Source organism: Erithacus rubecula, assembly GCF_903797595.1.
Source record: "Erithacus rubecula genome assembly, chromosome: 5".
NCBI lineage: Eukaryota > Metazoa > Chordata > Aves > Passeriformes > Muscicapidae > Erithacus > Erithacus rubecula.
In genome coordinates, this window is record NC_136687.1 from 663,928 (window position 1) to 682,897 (window position 18,970).

General features: G+C 62.4%; 3 protein-coding genes across 4 annotated transcripts in view; all 3 read left to right on the forward strand.

The window, feature by feature from the left end:
- The window catches only part of ZNF638 (zinc finger protein 638), a 48,880-nt gene extending 46,799 nt beyond the window's left edge, over positions 1-2,081 (forward strand). Inside the window, exons 23-24 of the mRNA XM_079306324.1 lie at positions 921-1,039; positions 1,819-2,081. Coding sequence (XP_079162450.1) covers positions 921-1,039; positions 1,819-1,872 — 173 coding nt within the window. The 3' untranslated portion in view covers positions 1,873-2,081. The remainder of the gene's footprint in view (positions 1-920; positions 1,040-1,818) is intronic.
- Positions 2,082-5,194: 3,113 nt separating this feature from the next.
- On the forward strand, positions 5,195-14,605 carry CPXM1 (carboxypeptidase X, M14 family member 1). Its single transcript, XM_079307400.1, has 14 exons — positions 5,195-5,781; positions 5,933-6,058; positions 6,231-6,340; positions 6,822-6,961; positions 7,033-7,117; positions 8,059-8,209; positions 8,424-8,512; positions 8,625-8,748; positions 9,466-9,662; positions 10,137-10,316; positions 11,734-12,031; positions 12,955-13,094; positions 13,629-13,731; positions 14,274-14,605. The coding sequence occupies exons 1-14, from the start codon at positions 5,307-5,309 to the stop codon at positions 14,522-14,524; spliced, it is 2,469 nt and encodes an 822-aa protein (XP_079163526.1). The 5' UTR covers positions 5,195-5,306; the 3' UTR covers positions 14,525-14,605.
- A 1,197-nt stretch (positions 14,606-15,802) lies between these two features.
- NAT8 (N-acetyltransferase 8 (putative)) lies at positions 15,803-18,803 on the forward strand. 2 transcript variants are annotated; one of them, XM_079306997.1, is made up of 2 exons: positions 15,803-16,207; positions 17,674-18,803. In XM_079306997.1, exon 2 carries the CDS (start codon positions 17,682-17,684, stop codon positions 18,339-18,341), a length of 660 nt encoding a protein of 219 aa, XP_079163123.1. In that variant the 5' UTR covers positions 15,803-16,207; positions 17,674-17,681; the 3' UTR covers positions 18,342-18,803. The 2 variants fall into 2 exon arrangements, with proteins under 2 accessions (XP_079163123.1, XP_079163124.1); XM_079306998.1 differs by lacking the exon at positions 15,803-16,207 and adding an exon at positions 16,401-16,494.
- The last annotated feature ends 167 nt before the right edge of the window (positions 18,804-18,970 follow it).

Here is an 18,970-nt window from a genome sequence, read left to right on the forward strand (position 1 = left end):
TTCCTGCCCATTTGAAAAGTCCTCCTGTGCCTCACAACCACAGTGAACCTCAAAGGCAGGGCCCAAAATCCGTGTTTTTTCTTGGCTTCTCCAAATCCATGTTTAACCACTTGGTTAAATTTGGAAGCCTCTCATGGGGAGTTTTTCCCTGAAATTCCCAAGTCCAGGTGGAATTGTTGATTATTAGCTGGGTGCAGTGTGGTGTCTCCTGAGGGTTCCCATCCTGTGGATGGGAATGTTTTATTCCCAATATTCAGTGTCTGGAAAGGAGGGAATTGCTGCCAGGGCTGTGAAATGGGGGTGGAGAGATGTGAATTCTGGGGATTCATTCCTTCAGGAACTGCTCCAGCCTCCATGGACCTTCCATGCTTTAGGAACTTCCTGAATTTTCATGTGCTCATTCCTTCAGGAACTGCTCCAGCCTCCATGGAGTCATTCCTTCAGGAACTGCTCGTGTCTGGAACACTTTTCATGGAGTCAGTTCTTCAAGAACTGCTCCAGCTTTTGTGGGGTCAGTCCTTCAGAAACTTCCTGAATTTCCATGGGGTCAGTCCTTCAGGAACTGTTCCAGTGTGAATCATTTTTCCATGGAGTCATTCCTTTAGGAACTGCTCCAGCTTCCATGGGGTCAGGTATTCAGCAATGGCTCCAGCTTTCATGGGGTCATTCCTTCTGGAGCTGCTCCAAATTCCAAGGAATTGGTTGCTTTATTCCCAAAAAATGTCTTGTTCATTGGAAATGGAGATAACCTGTGGATAGAAACAGGGCAAGGAGCAGCTCGGGTGAAAAACATGATTTTTGGAATGTTAAAGAACTGCAATTTCCCCCTGAGGAATCCCAAATCCCCCAGATTTGGCTAAGGGCAAGTGAAGTTGGAATATTCCTTGGAGCTGTGTGTGGTGACTGTGGTGTTTCCTCAGCTCTGGATATCCTGGTGCCAAAGGCTGGATTCTTCTGCCAGATCTGCTCCCTCTTCTACGCCGACGAGCCCTCCATGATCAACCACTGCAGGACCCCCCTGCACAGGCAGAACATGGAGGTACTGCCAGGAAAGGGGAAAATCCCCCAAATCCTTGGATCTGGGGCTGTGGAGAGTCCCCTGGGGGGTTGGGAATATGGGATATTTTTATTCCATGCCCAGATTGTGGGGAATCCTGGTGAGATTTGGCCATGTTCCCCTCAGGAGTTTCCCATGTTAATGTCATCCTGGGAGCCAAATTTTGGGGGGATTTGATGGGGCAGATCCCATTTTGAGGGATTTGATGGGACAGATCCCATTTTGAGGGATTTGATGGGACAGATCCCATTTTGAGGGACTTGATGGGGCAGATCCCATTTTGAGGGACTTGATGGGGCAGATCCCATTTTGGGGGATTTTATGGGGCACATCCCATTTTGAGGGATTTGATGGGACAGATCCCATTTTGAGGGATTTGATGGGACAGATCCCATTTTGGGGGATTTGATGGGACAGATCCCATTTTGGGGGATTTGATGGGACAGATCCCATTTTGGGGGATTTGATGGGACAGATCCCATTTTGAGGGATTTGATGGGACAGATCCCATTTTGAGGGATTTGATGGGGCAGATCCCATTTTGGGGGATTTGATGGGGCAGATCCCATTTTGGGGGATTTGATGGGGCACATCCCATTTTGAGGGATTTGATGGGGCAGATCCCATTTTGGGGGATTTTATAAGACAAATCCCACAGGAGGAGCTGGCTGAACCTGGCCAAGGTGTTCCTGGCTGGGGTTTTAGGGGATAATCCTGGAATGTCCATGCACCACCCACCATCTCTTCTCCCTTCTCCACAGAAATTCATGGCCAAGCAGCAGGAGAACAGCGGGGAAGAGCCAAGCTCCAGGTGATGGACAAAGCTTTGGGGCCAGTCAGTTCTGTGTGTTTGGATTTCCCTTGGAATTTGGGGTCAGGAAGGAGCATCCATGGTGTAAAAATTCAGAGCTGGGAACAGACTGAAACCCAAACCAGGAGAGGGTTTGGTTTGTGTTTCCAATCATCCGACGTGGGAGAGACTTGCAGGTGTCCCCAGGAAATAAATGTTCTCATTGTATAGTTACCCCAGGGCTTGAATTTGGGGTCATTCCTTGGGGTTTGGTGGCTCTGGATGATGCTGGAAATCCAGGGAGATGGAGAGAGCTGTGGGAAGGGTCTGGAGCTCCAGGAGCAGCTGAGGGAGCTGGGAAGGGACTCAGCCTGGAGAAAAGGGGGATCAGGGGGGATCTTGTGGTTCTGCACAACTCCCTGAATTCCTGGAGCCAGGTGGGAGTTGGGATCTGCTCCCAGGGAATAGGGACAGGTTGAGAGGGAACAGCCCCAAGCTGGGCCAAGAGAGGTTTAGGTTGGATCTTGAGCAATTCCTTCCTGCAAAAGGCTGGAATTTCCCTGGCAGGGGTGGAGTCCCCATCCCTGGGGGGATTTACCAGCCCTGTGGATGTGGCACTTGGGGACAGGGACACTGGTGGCCTGGGCAGAGCTGGACTCGATGCTCTCAGAGGGATTTTCCCAACCCAAACAATTCCACAAGTCCCTATCCCCAGCCCCCTCAGCCCCATGGTGACATTCCAAACTTGGGGATCCCTCTGGAGCACTCAGCACCTCCTGGGGCTCAGCAGCAACTGACAGAGCCACAGGAATTCAGGAATTTGGGAATTCCTTTAATTCCTTTGCCTGTGGTTAGGGCTTGAGGCACCATCTCCCTTTTTGGGGAGCACATGGGAACAATTCCTCCCCATGGACTTCAGCCAGGTGGGTCAGAAGGGGAATTCTGAACTTGGGATCAGTGCCAGAGTCCAGACAGTGACCATGGCTGTGGGAAAGGCCCTGAGGTCAGGATGGGCAGGGCAGGGATGAGCCCCCTGCTCTGCTGGGCACAGCTCCTGCTCAAAATCATTCCCACTGGGACATCTCTTGGTTGATGAATTCCTCCCGTTGGGACAGAGTTTTGTATCCATTGGCATTGCCATGGTGCTGCTCTGGGTGTCTCCTGGTGTCCCCTTGGCAGGGATCTTGGCCAGTGAATTCCTCCATTGGGGACATCATGTGGGTGATGAATTCTTCCATGTGGGACATCTCTTGCTGGATTAAGTCTTCCCATTGGGACAGAGTTTTGTATCCATTGGCATTCCCTTGGCACTGCTGTTGGTGTCTCTTGGCTTTTTTGTGGCACAGATCTTGGTTGATCAGGTTTGCCATTTGGGACATCTCTTGGTTGATGGGTTTTGTTATTTGGTTGATGAATTCTTCCATTTGGGACATCTCCTGGTGGATTAAGTCTTCCCATTGGGACAGAGTTTTGTATGTGTTGACATTCCCTTGGCACCACTGTTGGGATCTGGTGGCTTCCCCTTGGCACTGCTCCTGGTTGGTGAATTCTTCCCATTGGGACAGATCCTTGTGTCCATTGCCTTTCTCCTGGCACAGCTCTTGGTTGATGAATTCTTCCACGTGGGACATCTCTTGGGTGATTAACTCCAGCCATTGGGACAGATCTTTGTGTCCAAGGACATTGCCCTGGCTCATCCCTCGGGCTCCCTGTGGGTCTGGGCCGTGTCCCCCTCGGGCACCACACAGTTCCCACTCTTCCTGCTCCATGGCCAACGTCCCCTGTCCCTCCTGGGCCAGCCAGGAGTTGGGATTTGGCTTTTGCAGAAGGATCCAGGAGCTGCTGCTCCTGAGGAATGGGCTGAACCCTTTGGGATCACCCTGGGATCGGGACATGGCACAGCTCCTGTGTCACAACAGGACATCCCAGCACTCCAACGACCACGGAACCTCCTGGAACCTTCTGGAGCCCCAGCCCCACACGACACTAGGGGGCTGTCCCCAACAGGTGACACTGGAAGGATGGGGGCACCCAGGGATACTGGAGAGCGTGAGGAGGTTCAGCCAGGCCGGGTGAAATCCCAGCCTGGAGCACGGGCTGGGATCATCCCTGCAGGAACACGGGGACAGTGACACAGCCCTGGAGGGGACTGTCCCAGCAGTGCTCCGTGGGTTTGACCCCGCTCTGCCTGTGGGTGTGGGGAACCACAGCGGCTTCCCATTAGGATTCCTGCCGGGAAAAGCCACGGCGCCTTTAAAGGCGTCTCCGAGCGGGACCTGGCAGCTGCGCCAGGAAATTCCTGACATCCCGGGAAGTGCTGAGCCAGCGCGAATCGGGCCGTGTGTGCCTTGGAGCGGGGCCGGGGATTCTGCAAACCTCGAAAGAGCCGTCACGTGGGGCTGAGGCAGAAGGCAGGGACAAAAACCTTCCCGTGGAACCGGGCAGGGAATGAGCGCTCTGTCCCCTGTGCCAGCCCCGCTGTCCCCGCTGTCCCCTGGGATGGCCGAGGGGCGTCCTCCGGCGATGCAGATCCCAAGGGTCCCGCAGCAGTTCCGCAAAGCCACCCCTGGAATGGACATCCCTGTCCTTCCTCAGCCAGGCAGCGCTCGGTGACACCCCCAGAGGGACAGGGATGGGGACGAGGGACAGGGATGAGGACAAGGGACCGGGATGGCACCGGCGGCAGCCCCGCTGCCCTACAGGAAATCCCAATAAAAACGGGAAAGTCAAGTCAAGCCGGGGAAGTTCTTTTGGGGAGTATGAACCCCGCGCAGGGTGGGGGGAGAGGCAGGACCCGCACCCCTTCCTCAGCACCCGGACCCGCACCTCGAACCCCACCCGGGGCATCCCCGAGGGGTCGGGGCCGGGGGCCGCCCCCCGCCGCCCGGTTCGGCCCCGCTGCGCCCGCAGCGGCGGCTCCGGGACCTCCCGGGTCCCCGGGCTCGGCCGGCGACACCGCCGCTGCGGCAGCGGGAACCGCCGGAGACCCCCGGGGGGGACAGCGGGGACACGCTGGGGACAGCGGGGACACTCTGGGGACACAGTGAGGGGACAGTGGGACACGGGGATGGGACAGCGAGGACATTCTGGGGCAGCGGGGACACTCTGGGGACAGTGGGACACGGAGATGGGGCAGCGGGGACGCAGCGAGAGGACAGTGGGACACAGTGAGGGGACAGTGGGACGCGGCGATGGGACATTGGGGACCCGCTGGGGACACAGCAGAGCCCGCGGTGAGCGGGCGGGAGCCCCTGTCCCCCGTTCGCGCGTGCGGTGACACGGGGAGGGGAGCGGGGCCGGTTAACGGGGCGGGGCGGGCTGGGGGTCCCAGGCGGGGGGCGGGCAGGAGGCGGGCGGGGGTCCCGGGCAGGAAGCGGGCGGGGGCCGGGGAGGGGCCGGGAGCGGAGCTGGACCGGCAGGGACCGGCGGGAGCGGGCAGGGACCGGCGGGGCCGCGGCCATGCCGGGGGTGCCCCTCGCCCCGCTGCTGCTGCTGCTGCTCCTGCTGGGCCCCCCGCCGCCCCCCGCCCGCGCCGCGCCCCACCGAGCCGGCGGGACCCCCAAAACCAGCGCGGTGTCCCCAACAAAGGGCACCACCACGGGACCCCCCAAAGCCAGCGCGGTGTCCCCAACCAAAGCCATGGCCAGGGGAGCCCCGAAAGGCAGCGAGACGTCCCCCTCGAAGGGCACCACGCCGGGACCCCCCAAAACCAGCGGGATGCCCACCAGAAAGGACACCACGCCAGGACCCCCCAAAACCAGCGGGATGCCCGCCAGAAAGGACACCACCGCGGGACCCCCTAAAACCAGCGGGGTGCCCCCCCCGAAGGGCACCACGGCCCCTCCCTCGAGGGGCAGCACCGCGGGACCCCCGAGGGGCAGCGGGACCCCCCCGAGCCCCGGCCCCTCCCGGCGCGGAGACCCCGCGGGCACAGGTAGGAGCTGGGGAGGGTGGGGGGGGTTCGAGAGGGGAGGGGGGTGTGAAGGACCGAGCGTGCAAAAGGGGGGTCCCGTGGGGGGTATTGGGGTGCCCGGAGCGGGAGGTGTTGCCAGCCCCTCCCCTGTCTCCCCCGTGTCCCCTCGCAGCCCCAGCGCCCCAGGTGACCACGGGGGCGGTGCTGAGGAAGAAGAAGGTGGTGAGGAAGAAGGTGGTGAGGAAGAAGAAGGTGCTGAGGAAGAAGCCGGAGGCTCCGGCCGCCCCGCAGGAGCCCCGTACGTGCTGTGGGCGCGGGTGGCCCGGCCATTGTCACCTGCACAGGGACCTGGCCGTGTCCTCAGGGCACACGGGGGACACCTGGAGGTTGGGGAGTCCCCATGGCATAGCTCCGTGGGGACGCGGGGTGGGGACAGTCCCCGTGTGACCCGGTCCCCGCTGTGTCCCCAGCGTGCCCCCCCCTGGGGCTGGAGTCCCTGCGGGTGCTGGACGCGCAGCTCCGGGCGTCCAGCCACAAGCGGCACGGGCTGGGCGCGCACCGCGGCCGCCTCAACATCCAGGTACTGCCGGAGTGCCAGGGGCGCCAAGGTGTGCCAGGGATGTGCCAAGGTGTGCCTGAGTGTGTCAGGGATGTGCCAGGAGTGTGACAGGGTGTGCCTGAGTGTGTCAGGGATGTGTCAGGGTGTGCTAACAGTGTGCCAGGAGTGCGCTCAGGTGTGCCAGGCTGTGGAGGGTGTTGGGATGCCACCTGCCTGGCATGTGGTGTGTGGGTGTGGCAAACGCAGGGCAGCTGTGGCACATCCGTGGCGAGTCTGTGGCACCTCCATGGCACGTTTGTGACAATTTGTGGCACGTTTGTGACAATTTGTGGCGAGTCCGTGGCCCATCCACGGCACACAAATGCCCCGGGCGCTCTCCAGCCCCGTCCCCTCCCTCCCGTGCGGGCTCCCCGCGATGCCGGTGCCACCCGCCGGTGCCACCAACCCCCGCTCGGGGACACCGCTGTCGTGTCGCTGTGCGTGTCCCCTCCCCTCCCCGCAGTCAGGGCTCTACGACGGCGATTTCTACGACGGGGGCTGGTGCGCGGGACAGGAGGACACGGAGCAGTGGCTGGAGGTGGACGCGCGGCGCCTCACCCGCTTCACCGGCGTGGTCACCCAGGGGCTCAACTCCATCTGGACGTGAGGGGACAAAGGGGATTTGGGGTGGGGACAGCACTGGGGACACCCTGACCCCCCACTGTACCCCACAGGTACGACTGGGTGACGTCCTACAAGGTGCAGGTCAGCAATGACTCGCACACGTGGCTGCCGAGCCGCAATGGCACCGAGGAGGCGGTGGGTGCCCGGCGGGGGTGGCACCCCCGGACAGGATGGGGACATGGGGGGTGACAGTGCTGGGGGGTGATAATGGCACCGGGAAGGGAGTTAATTGTGCTCGGGGGGGTTAATTGTGTCAGAGGGGTAATAATGCTTGGGGGGAATGGGGTGTAATTGAGCCAGAGTTAATTATACTGGGGGTTAATGGTGCTGGGGTTAACCATGCCAGGTGTTAACCACACTGGGGTAACCACCCCAAGGATCCTGGCTGCCCATCCCGGGGTGCCCGTGCCAGCTGGCACCGTGCCCGGGCTCTGTTGGCCTTGGCCACGCTGGGCACCACCAGCACAAAGGCTCCTTGTCCCCGCTGGGCACGGGCTGGGGACACACCTGGGGCTGGCACCGGGGTGGGCACGGCAGCCTGGGGATGGGGAGAGTTTGGGGTGCCTGTGCTGGGATGGGTTTGGGGTCCCTGTGCCATGGATGGGTTTGGGGTCCCTGAGCCATGGATGGGTTTGGGGTCCTCCTGCCATGGATGGCTTTGGGGTCCTCTTGCCATGGATGGCTTTGGGGTCCCTGTGCTGGGATGGGTTTGGGGTCCCTGTGCTGGGATGGGTTTGGGGTCCCTGTGCCATGGATGGGTTTGGGGGTCGCTGTGCCAGGGTGCATTTGGGTTTCCCCATGCCAGCACTGTATCAGGATCAAGTTTGGGGGTCTCCATGCCAGGGGTGAATTTTGGGGTCCCCCTGCCTGACCCATGCCAGGAACAGATTTGGGGTTCCCCGTGTCCATCCCTTGTGCCCCTCCCGCTGTGGGGCCGCGGGTTTGGGGTCAGAGTTGCCCCCCGACCGTGCCTGCTCCTCCTTAAGGGCGCCTGGAACCCCTTGAACCCTACAGGCAGCGCCCTGACCCCCCCCTGTCCCCCTCTGTCCCCCCTCTGTCCCCCGCTGTCCCCTCAGGTGTTCCCGGGGAACAAAGACCCCGAGACGCCGGTGCTGAACCTGCTGCCCTCGCCGCTCGTGGGGCGATTCCTGCGCATCAACCCACAGAGCTGGTTCCCCAACGGCACTGTCTGCCTGCGGGCCGAGGTCCTGGGCTGCCCCGTGCCCGGTGCGTGTCCCTGCGTGTCCCCTGCGTGTCCCCTGCGTGTCCCCTGCCCCTTGGGGACCGGCTGCTTGTCCCCTGGCTCCCCACTCTCCGCCCCAGCATCGCCCAGCGCGGCCGCTCGCCAGCAGAGCCGCGGTCTGTGCTGTTCGCTGTCCCCTCCTTGTCCCCTCCCTGCCCCTGACCGTGTCCCCTTGCTGTCCCCTCCCTGTCCCCGCAGACCCCAGCGATGCCCACACCTGGCACCCCCCGGCCCCGCCCGAATCTCACCTGGATTTCCGCCACCACAACTACAAGGAGATGAGAAAGGTGCCACCCGCTCCCCCAGCCCCCCGGAACCCTGGCGTCCCTGTGTCCCCAGGGAGGGGGCTGTGCCCCCTGAGGGTGTCCCCTGGGTGTCCCTGACGCTGTCACCGCGCAGCTGATGAAGAGGGTGAGCGAGGAGTGCCCCGACATCACCCGTGTGTACAGCATCGGGCAGAGCTCCCGCGGGCTGCGCCTCTACGTGATGGAGATCTCAGACAACCCCGGGCAGCACGAAGTGGGTGCGTGGCGGGGGGACAGCCGGGGACAGCCGGGGAGGGGCAGGATGGGCGTGGGGACAGTGCCCAGGGATGTCCAGGTTGGGATGGGGTGTGCCCAGGGTGAGGTGGGAGTCATCAGGGGTGCCCAGGATGGGGACCAAGGGGCTCAGGAGGGGCCACCCAGCCTGGCACGGGATGGGGATGCCCAGGATAGGGATGGGGACACAGGGACACCTCAACTGGTGCAGAATGGGGACAGGATGGCCAGGGACACTCAGGATGGGGACAGGGACACATCCAGGGTTGGAATGGGGACACAGGGACACCCAGACTGGTGCAGGGAAATGGGGACACGGTGGCCAGGGACACTCAGGATAGGGATGGGATGTATTGGGACACCCAGACTGGTGCAGGACAGGGACAGGATGGCCAGGGACACTCTGGATGGGGACAGGGACACCCAGACTGGTGCAGGATGGGGACAGGGACACTCAGGATGGGATAGGGACACAGGGACACCCAGACTGGTACAGGATGGGGACAGGACACAGGGACACCCAGGATAGGGACACGGGGACACCCAGACTGGTGCGGGATGGGGACACAGAGACACCCAGGATGGGGCAGGGTGCAGGACAGGGACAGGCACACCCAGGACGGGGACAAGGACACAGGGACACGCAGGGTGGGGCTGGGGACTGTCACCAGGACCCTCCCTCCGTGTCCCCCCCCCGGCAGGAGAGCCCGAGTTCCGCTACGTGGCCGGGATGCACGGGAACGAGGTGCTGGGCCGGGAGCTGCTGCTGAACCTGATGGAATTCCTGTGCCGGGAGTTCCGCCGGGGAAACCCCCGCGTGGTGCAGCTGGTGACGGACACGCGCATCCACCTGCTGCCCTCTATGAACCCCGACGGCTACGAGACCGCCTACAGACTGGTGAGGGGCATCCCGGGGGTCCCAGAGCCTGTCCCGGGGGTCCCAGAGCCTGTCCTGGGGGTCCCAGTGATCCCAGAGCCTGTCCTGGGGGTCCCAGAGCCTGTCCCGGGGGTCCCAGAGCCTGTCCTGGGGGTCCCAGAGCCTGTCACAGTGATCCCAGTGATCCCAGTGCCCATCCCGGGGATCCCAGTGATCCCAGAGCCTGTCCTGGGGATCCCAGAGCCCCTCCCGGGGATCCCAGTGATCCCAGAGCCTGTCCTGGGGTTCCCAGTGCTCGTCCCATTGATCCCAGTGCCCAGCCCGGTGATCCCAGTGATCCCATCCCAGTGATCCCAGTGCCTGTCCTGGGGATCTCAGTGATCCCAGTGCCCATCCCGGTGATCCTGGTGCCCATCCCGGTGATCCCAGTGCCTGTCCCAGTGATCCCGGTGCCCATCCCCATTCCCACCCCGGTGACCCCGGTGCCGCCGGCAGGGCTCGGAGCTGGCGGGATGGGCCATGGGCCGCTGGACCTACGAGGGCATCGACCTCAACCACAACTTTGCCGACCTGAACACGGCGCTGTGGGACGCCGAGGACAACGACCTGGTGCCCCACAAGTTCCCCAACCACTACATCCCCATCCCCGAGTACTACACCTTCGCCAACGCCACGGTGAGACCCCAAAACCCCAATCCTGGGCTGCTGCCATGGGGAGACCCCAAATCCCTGGAATTTTAAGACTCAAACTCTGGGAATTCCTGCCCCAAAACCCCAGGAATTATGGCCCCCAAAACCTGGAAATTTTGGCCTCAAAATCCTGGAATACACAGCCCTAAACATCAGGAATTTCAGCCCTAAAAAATGTGGGAATTTCAGCCCCAAATTTTGAGAATTCCAGCCCCAAAAGCCTGGCAATTTCAGCTCCAAAATCCTGTGAATTTTATGACTCAACCCTTGGAATTCTGGCCCCAAAAACCTGGGGATTCCAAGCTTAGAACTCTCAGAATTTCAGCCTGAAAATCCTGGGAATTGTAGCCCCAAACCTTGGGAATTTCAGCCCCAAAATCCCGGGAATTTCAGCCCCCAAATCCTGGGAATTTCAGCCCCAAAACCCCAGGAATTTTGGCTGCAAAATCCTGGAAATTTTGGCCTCAAAATCCTGGGGATACTCAGCCATGAATCCTGGGAATTCTAGCCCCAAAATCCTTGAAATTTTATGACCCAAACCCTTGGAATTCTGGCCCCGAAAACCTGGGGATTCCAAGCTTAGAACTCTCAGAATTTCGGCCCCAAAACCTCAGGAATTCCTGCCCCAAAACCCCAGGAATTCCTCCCCCAGAACCCTGGGAATTATGGCCCCAAAACCCTGGAAATTTTGGCCTCAAAATCCTGGGAATACTCAGCTGTGAATCCTGGGAGTTTCAGCCCCAAAACCCTGGGAATTTCAGCCCCAAATCCTGGGAATTTCAGCCGCAAAATCCTTGACGTTTTAAGACCCAAACCCTGGGAAACACCAGGCACAGGTGCCAACATGGGTGACACTGCATGGGTGACACTGCATGGGTGACACTGCATGGGTGACACCACACGGGTGCCATGGCGCCATGGCATGGGTGACATGGCACAGGTGACACCTCATGGGTGACACCACGCGGGTGCCATAGTGCCATCTCATGGGTGACACCACACGGGTGACATGGCACAGGTGACACCTCATGGGTGACACTGCGCGGGTGCCATGGTGCCAACTCATGGATGACACCACACAGGTGCCATGGTACCACGGCATGGGTGACATGGCACAGGTGACACCTCATGAGTGACACTGCGCGGGTGCCATGGTGCCAACTCATGGGTGACACCACACGGGTGCCATGGTGCCAACTCATGGGTGACACAACATGGGTGCCATGGTGCCATCTCATGGGTGACACTGCACGGGTGCCATGGCGCCGTGGCATGGGTGACATGGCACAGGTGACATCTCATGGGTGACACCACGTGGGTGCCATGGTGCCGTGGCACGGGTGACCCCACACGGGTGCCACGGTGCCATGGCACAGGTGCCATCGGTGCCACCCCGGCGCAGGTGGCCCCGGAGACGCGTGCGGTGATCGCGTGGATGCAGCGCTACCCGTTCGTGCTGAGCGCCAACCTGCACGGCGGCGAGCTGGTGGTCACCTACCCCTTCGACATGACCCGCACCTACTGGAAGGCCCAGGAGCTGACCCCGACGCCGGACGACGGCGTTTTCCGCTGGCTGGCCACCGTCTACGCCACCGCCAACCTGGCCATGGCCAGCGGCGAGCGCCGGCGCTGCCACTACGACGACTTCACGCGTTTCGGCAACATCATCAACGGAGCCAACTGGCACACGGTGGCTGGCAGTGAGTCGGGGTGGTTTGGGAGGTTTGTGTTTGGTTTTTTTGGTGTTTTCTGTCACCCTTTGTCACGAGCCGCTCAACCCAAGTGGGAGTTGTGATGGTTCGTTTGACCCCAAGGTGAAAAAGACAAAAGCAAGAGACTCAGGTTTTGTTCAGCAGAAAGCAGCAATGCAGTTTATTGGGTATGACAATTTAGTTTTGTGATAGAAGAGAGAGAGAGAAAGGCTGGGATATAGCTACCAAGAGAAGGGACACATCCTCATGGTCATCTGATGATGGACATGTCTTCAATCTGCTATAGGGAGAAAGAGATCTCAAAGTTTCTTTAGGAAAGTCACTTTTATAATCCTTTTCCAAAGCCAGTAGCCTCTGGCCAAAAGGTGGGAAGATTTATGGACTATTGTATGTGGAGATCATTGCTCCAACAAACAATGAACAGGGCACTATGAGCAGCACCTGCTCGTGCCATGGCAGCACCAGGCACAGCCACAAACAGCCCTGGGCAAGCACCAGGTACAGCCACAAACAGCCCTGGGCGAGCACCAGGTACAGCCACAAACAGCCCTGGGCAAGCACCAGGTACAGCCACAAACAGCCCTGGGCAAGCACCAGCCACAGCCACAAACAGCCCTGGGCAAGCACCAGGTACAGCCACAAACAGCCCTGGGCAGCACCAGCCACAGCCACAAACAGCCCTGGGCAAGCACCAGGCACAGGCACAAACAGCCCTGGGCAAGCACCAGGCACAGGCACAAACAGCCCTGGGCAAGCACCAGGCACAGCCACAAACAGCCCTGGGCAAGCATCCACCTGGGCCAGGCCAGAGCAGTGTTGGGGTCCAGGGTCTCAGTCTCTGATGATGGTCATGAGACAGATCAGAGAAACTTCAGACTGACTCCCTGACTCCTCCACCCCTGTGCCTGCAGGTATGAATGATTTCAGCTACCTGCACACCAACTGCTTTGAGATCACCGTGGAGCTGTCCTGTGACAAATTCCCACACGCCTCCGAGCTGCCCGAGGAGTGGGAGAACAACCGGGAGTCGCTGCTGCTCTTCATGGAGCAGGTCGGGCACGGGGGGGGCTCGGGTGGCACCCGGGGTGGGGACACGGATCAAGGGTGGGCAGAGCCACCCCGGGGATGTCTGTGCAGGGTGGGGTGGGAATGGGGGAGCTGGGAGCAAAGGAAAGGGTCCAGGATGGGGGATTTGGGAGAGGGGTGGGATATGGGGACACTGTGGGGGTCCAGGTGGTCCCGGGATCATGGGGACAGTGGGGAAGGGGGGTCCAAGATGGGGGATTTGGGGAGTTGAGATATGGGGACATTGAGGGTGGTCTGGGGGTGCTGGGACAATGGGGACACTGAGGAAGGGGTCCAGAGTGGGGGATTTGGGGGTGTTTGGGACAATGGGGACACTGGGTCACAGGCAGGACCAGGGAACCCCCAGGGGGTTTTCCTTTTGCGGGGAAAACACTGGGAACATTCCAGGGGAGACACGAGCACAGCAGGGTGGCAGCAGGACAGGGCTGTCCCCAAATGCCGAGGGTGGCACTGGGAGGGGGGGACACATCTGTGCCACGCCCCCCGCCCCCGGCTCCAGGTGCACCGCGGGATCAAGGGCGTGGTTCGGGACGGTGACACCGAGCTGGGCATCCCCAACGCCATCATCTCCGTGGATGGCATCAACCACGACATCCGCACCGGTACCGGGGCACCGGGGGGGATCTGGGGTGCGATTTGGGGTGGGGGGGATGGGATCGGGCTGGGAAGGAAGGTGGGATAAGGACAGGGATGGGATGGGAATGGGGTGAGGCAGGGAAAAGGGAGGGGGTGGGGATGGGAATGGGGACAGGGAAAGGATTGAGATGGGGATGGGATTGGGAATTGCAGATGGGGATGGGAATGGGAATAGGGATGGGACAGGAAAAGTAATGAGATGGGATTTGGGGATGGAATTGGGAATTGTAGATTGGGATGGAAACAGGATTACGCTGGGAAGAGGGGTGGGAACAGGAATGGGATGGGGCTGTGGATAGGGACAGGGACGGAAGGGGGATAGAGCTGGGATTGCAGACGGCAATGGAAGCAGGATTAGTCTGGGAATGGGGATGGGATCGGAACAGGAATGGGATTGGGGATGGGAACGGGGATGGGACAAGAACAGCACTGGGGATGGGAACGAGGACAGGGATGGGAACAGGGACAGGGATGGCGACAGGGACAGTGACACCCGCCCCCGCCGCAGCCTCGGACGGGGATTACTGGCGGCTGCTGAACCCGGGCGAGTACGAGGTGACGGCGCGGGCCGAGGGCTACGAGGCGGCCACGCAGCCGTGCCGGGTTTACTTCGAGAACGTTCCCACCCCGTGCAGCTTCCGCCTGGCGCGGGCACGGGGCGGGCACCGAGCCGGGAGAGCCCGGCCGGGCCCCGACCCGGCGCTGCGGCTGCAGCGGCTGCGGCTCCGCCGCCTGCGCGCCCACGGCCGCGGGCAGTGAGTGAGCGGGGCGGACCCGGGGCCGCGGGCTCGGCCGGGGGGCGCGGGGGGAAGGCTCCCAGTAAAGTTTGGCTGTGCTGCCGCTGCGACTCTGCGACCGGGAATGGGATCGGGAACGGCACCTGGAGCGGGACTCGAACCCGCCACCTGTGGATGCTCGGAGAGGCCACGCCCCTCACTGGGCCCGCCACATAAAGCCCCGCCTATTCTCTGCTGACCAATAGAAATTCCGCGCCCCTCGCTAGATCACGCCCATGACATGACCATAAATGGTCATGTGGCATAAGCCACGCCCACGAAACGTCCCTTACGGGATATCAATCACTAAACCACGGTCACGCCCCTTTCCAGGACACGCCCCCTTTCCATATCGCTGAGCACCTATTGGCTGCTGGCGGCGGGAGGGGCGGGGCGTAGCGGCGGGAGCCAATAGAACGCGAGATTTATCGGTGTCGTTAAGGGGGCAGGGCGGGGGATACTTGGTGGGGACACTGGGGGGTTCGGGGAGCACGGGGACAATGGGGACCTGCAGCGTGGGGTGGCCACAGAGAGCTGGGGCACTTATGGGGCTGGGGGCTGCTGGGCCCTGGGCGGGTCTGCGGAGTTCTGGGGACCATGGGGACAATGCGGGGGTCTCCAGAATTGGGGGGCCCGGACTGGGGGGGTCTGGGGAGTGCTGGGACCGTGGATGCACAGGAAGGGTCCATTGGTGCGCCCCCACTTGGGGGCGTTGGGATTTTGGGGACACCAGAGAGGGTCGCGGGGGTCACGGGGTCATGGTCAGAGCGATCGGGCCCCACCAATCAGAACCAGCAAAAAGGGGTTGGGGTAACCCCCCCACCCTTAACCACCTGCCAGGGTGGGGGGCTGTGCCCTGCTCGGCCCTGATGCCACGGTGTCCCCCTCAAGGGACCCTCCCGTGCCTGTCCCCCTCCCCAAATAAAGGGCTGTCCTCAACGCTGGGCTCGGGGAGGGGGCCCCAACACCACCGGGACCCCCATGACACCCCACGGGGAGGCTCCAGCACGGGGCTGGGGGGCGATCATCACCCCCCAGCCCCTTGGGTGACCCTGGGGGTCCCTAGAGTGGGACACCCACTCTCAGAAGAGCGAGACCCCCACCCCATTTCCCTTCCATGCCCGTAGCCATCCATCACTGCCGCATCCCCGGGATTTTTGGGGGGACAGGGGTCCCGTGCAGTGTCCCCCCGCCACTGCCCGGCCCCCCCGTGCCCTGCGCACATGCTGCTTCCCCCCAAATCCCCCCCGTGACCCCATAACCTTCCCGGGATCGGTTTATGGCATCATCCAGCATCGGCAGGGGCAGCACTCGCCACTCGGCGCCTGCGCTCGCCGCGCTCGCCGGAGCCTCCGCCGGCCTGAGCACGGCCCAAAGTGGGGGTTCTATCCCCAGAGCCCCCCCAAACCTGAGCGAGCCCCCCCACCCAAAGAGGCGCAGAACAATGGGCTGAACGCATCCGGCATCTTCCAGCGCCGGGAGCCGCCGGCACAGGCCGGGCTGGGGGTGCGAGAAACAAAGATCCTCCCCCCAAAAAACACCCTCGGCGTGGTGCTGGGGGGGCCAGCGAGCCCCCCACGGCCCGGTGAGGAACCCCGCCGTTTGTCCCGAGGAGCTGCAGAGCCGCCGGCCCCGGTTTGAGGAGCGACAGCGCCGGTAGCAGCAGGTGGGGGGGGCGCTGGGAGGGATTTTGGGGGCGGGGGGGGGGGTGGGTTGGTGCAGTTTGGGGACCCCCATCCCCTTCGCTGTGCCCAAACCCTGAGCGGCCCCGAGGGTGGGGGGGGGGGGCTGTTCCTGTGCCCCCTCCTGTGCCCGTGTCCCCTCCTGTGCCCGTGTCCCCTCCTGTCCCCGTCCCCCCCCCGTGTCCCTTTGCCCCGCTCCGGCACGGCGAGCAAAGGACGGTGCCCACGGGCTGCCCACCTTTGCCCAGGGCGGGTCGTGCCGCGGCTCTCGGTGAGTTCCGGGGTCCCGGAGAGTGAGGGAAGGGGAGGGGAACCCCCAGATCCTGCTGCTCTTCCCCTGTGCCCCCCAGTGCCCGTGCTGCCCGTGCCGGGTGTCCCAGATAAACCCCCTGCCCAGTTAAACCACCTGCCTCAGGGTGAACCCCTGAGGGCCCATCAAGGGACTTCCCACTTTTTTTCCCCCCTTGCTTTTGGGGACCCCCGGGTGGGAGCGGCACCGGCAATGCTTTGACCCCCCCCTGTGCCACCCCAGAGATGGGTCTGGGGACACCCTGGGGTTCCCTGTGACAGTGGGCACTAGCCTAACCCCCCTGTGCCATCCCAAAGATGTGAATCCCAGGGATGAGATCTGGGGACATCCTGTGGCTTCCCATCCACGGCACTGCCCTGACCCCTTGTGCCACCCCAGGGATGAGTCTCAGGATACTCTGGCTGTCCCTGTGAATGTGGGCACTGCCCTGACCCCCACCCATTCCATCCCAAAGATGGGATTCTGTGAATTCTGAGTTGAGGTGTTAGGACATAGGTTGGAGTCGATGATCTTAGAGGTCTCTTCCAACCTCATTATTCTGTGATTCTGTGAATCCCAAAGATGGGATCTGGTGTTATCCTGTGGGTCCCCATCCATGGCACTGCCCTGACCCCCTTGTGCCACCCCAGGGATGGGTCTGGGGACATCCCGGGGGTCCCTGTGATGGTGGACACTGCCCTGATCCCCCTGTTCCATCCCAAATATGGGATTCTGTGAATTCTGTGAATCCCAAAGATGGGATCTGGGGATAGATATCCTGTGGGTCCCCATCCATGGCACTGCCCTGACCCCTTGTGCCACCGCAGGGATGGGTCTCAGGATATCTGGCTGTCTCTATGAAGGTGGGCACTGCCCTGACCCCCCTGTACCACCCCAGGGATGGGATCTGGGGATATCCTGGGCGTCTCCATCCATAGCACAACCCTGACCCCTTGTGCCACCCCAGGGGTAGGTCTGGGGGCATCCTGAGGTTCCCGATGAAGGTGGGCACTGCCCTGACCTCACTGTGCCACCCCTGGGATAGGATTTGAGGGTATCCTGGGGATCCTGTGAAGGCGGGCACATCCCTCACCCCACAGACAGGATCCGTGTTACCCTGCCCACCCCACCCACCCCACCGCCCTCTCTCCCGCCCCGCAGGTGTCCCCATGGCGTCGTTCCGCATCCGGCAGTACCAGGAGCAGGACTACGAGGCGGTGCGGGCCATGTTCGCCCGCGGCATCCTGGAGCACGCTCCGGCGGGGTTCCGCTGGGTGCTGCGGGCGGCGCGGGTGCGGCTGGCGCTGCTGGCCGTGTTCGTGGCGGCGCGGGCGGCCGCCGGCTCCTGGGTGCTGGGGCTGGGCGCGGTGGCGCTGGCGCTGGTGCTGCTCTGGCTGCTGGTGCGCTCGCTCAGCGCCGAGTACGTGCGCGACGCGCTGGGCACCGACCTGTGCGACGTGGCCGGCTCCTACCTGCGGGCACCCGACCGCTGCTTCTGGGTGGCCGAGGAGGGCGGCACCGTGGCGGGCATGGTGGCGGCGGTGCCGGCGGGCCGCGGCGAGCTGGAGCTGAAGAGGATGTCGGTGAGCCGGGAGCACCGCGGGCGCGGGCTGGCGCGGGCGCTGTGCCGGGAGGTGCTGGCCTTCGCCCGCGCCCGCGGGTTCGGCGCCGTGGTGCTCAGCACCTCCATGGTGCAGGTGGCGGCGCAGCGGCTCTACGAGGGGCAGGGCTTCAGGAAGGTGGGCAGCTCGTACCCCTCGCTGCTGGGCACTTTGCTGAATTTCCAGATCTTCCATTACCGCTGCGATTTGGGGGATGGCACCAAGTAGGGCCTGAGCGGCGCTGTGGGGGCCGGGGTGGATGGCGCTGCCAGAGCTGGCACACGAGGCGCTGCCATGGCACCCCAGCTCCAGCACAGCACCCCGGGGCATGAGGCGCTGCCATGGCACCCCAGCTCCAGCACAGCACCCCGGGGCATGAGGCGCTGCCATGGCGCTCATGGCGCTGCCTGGCACCCGAACCCTGGCACTCCCAACGCTGGCACCCCAAACCTGCCCCAGGACACCACCCCAGCACTCCCCTGGCACAGCAGCACCGACACTGCACCGCCCTGAGCCCAGGACATGAAGCACCACCACGGCCCCACAGCCTGGCATGTGTGGCACTGCCATGGCACCGCCAGCCCAGGACGTGTGGCACCGCCTTGGCACCGCAGCGCTCCGACCCTGGCACCGCCACGGCACCCCTCCCTGGATTTCCAGCAGCAGGAAATAAAGAGAGACCTGTGGGAACACTGTGTGTGACAGATATCTTGGGGGACACCTCTGGGGATAAGAGGCCTCTTGGGGACTGGGAACATACTGGGGGGCAACGGTGATTTGGGGGAGAGGGGAAATCTTTGGGGACGGGCGACACTTCGGGGGATAAGGCCTGTGCCCTCACCCAAGATGGCGGCGGT

Bases quoted from the DNA above. Each gene is read 5' to 3' on its own strand.
- CPXM1 (XM_079307400.1), top strand. From the start codon at position 5,307: ATGCCGGGGGTGCCCCTCGCCCCGCTGCTGCTGCTGCTGCTCCTGCTG. The intron at 10,317-11,733 runs GTGAGACCCCAA...ACCCCGGCGCAG, and splicing joins ACACCTTCGCCAACGCCACG to GTGGCCCCGGAGACGCGTGC. The intron at 12,032-12,954 runs GTGAGTCGGGGT...CTGTGCCTGCAG, and splicing joins CTGGCACACGGTGGCTGGCA to GTATGAATGATTTCAGCTAC.
- NAT8 (XM_079306997.1), top strand. From the start codon at position 17,682: ATGGCGTCGTTCCGCATCCGGCAGTACCAGGAGCAGGACTACGAGGCG.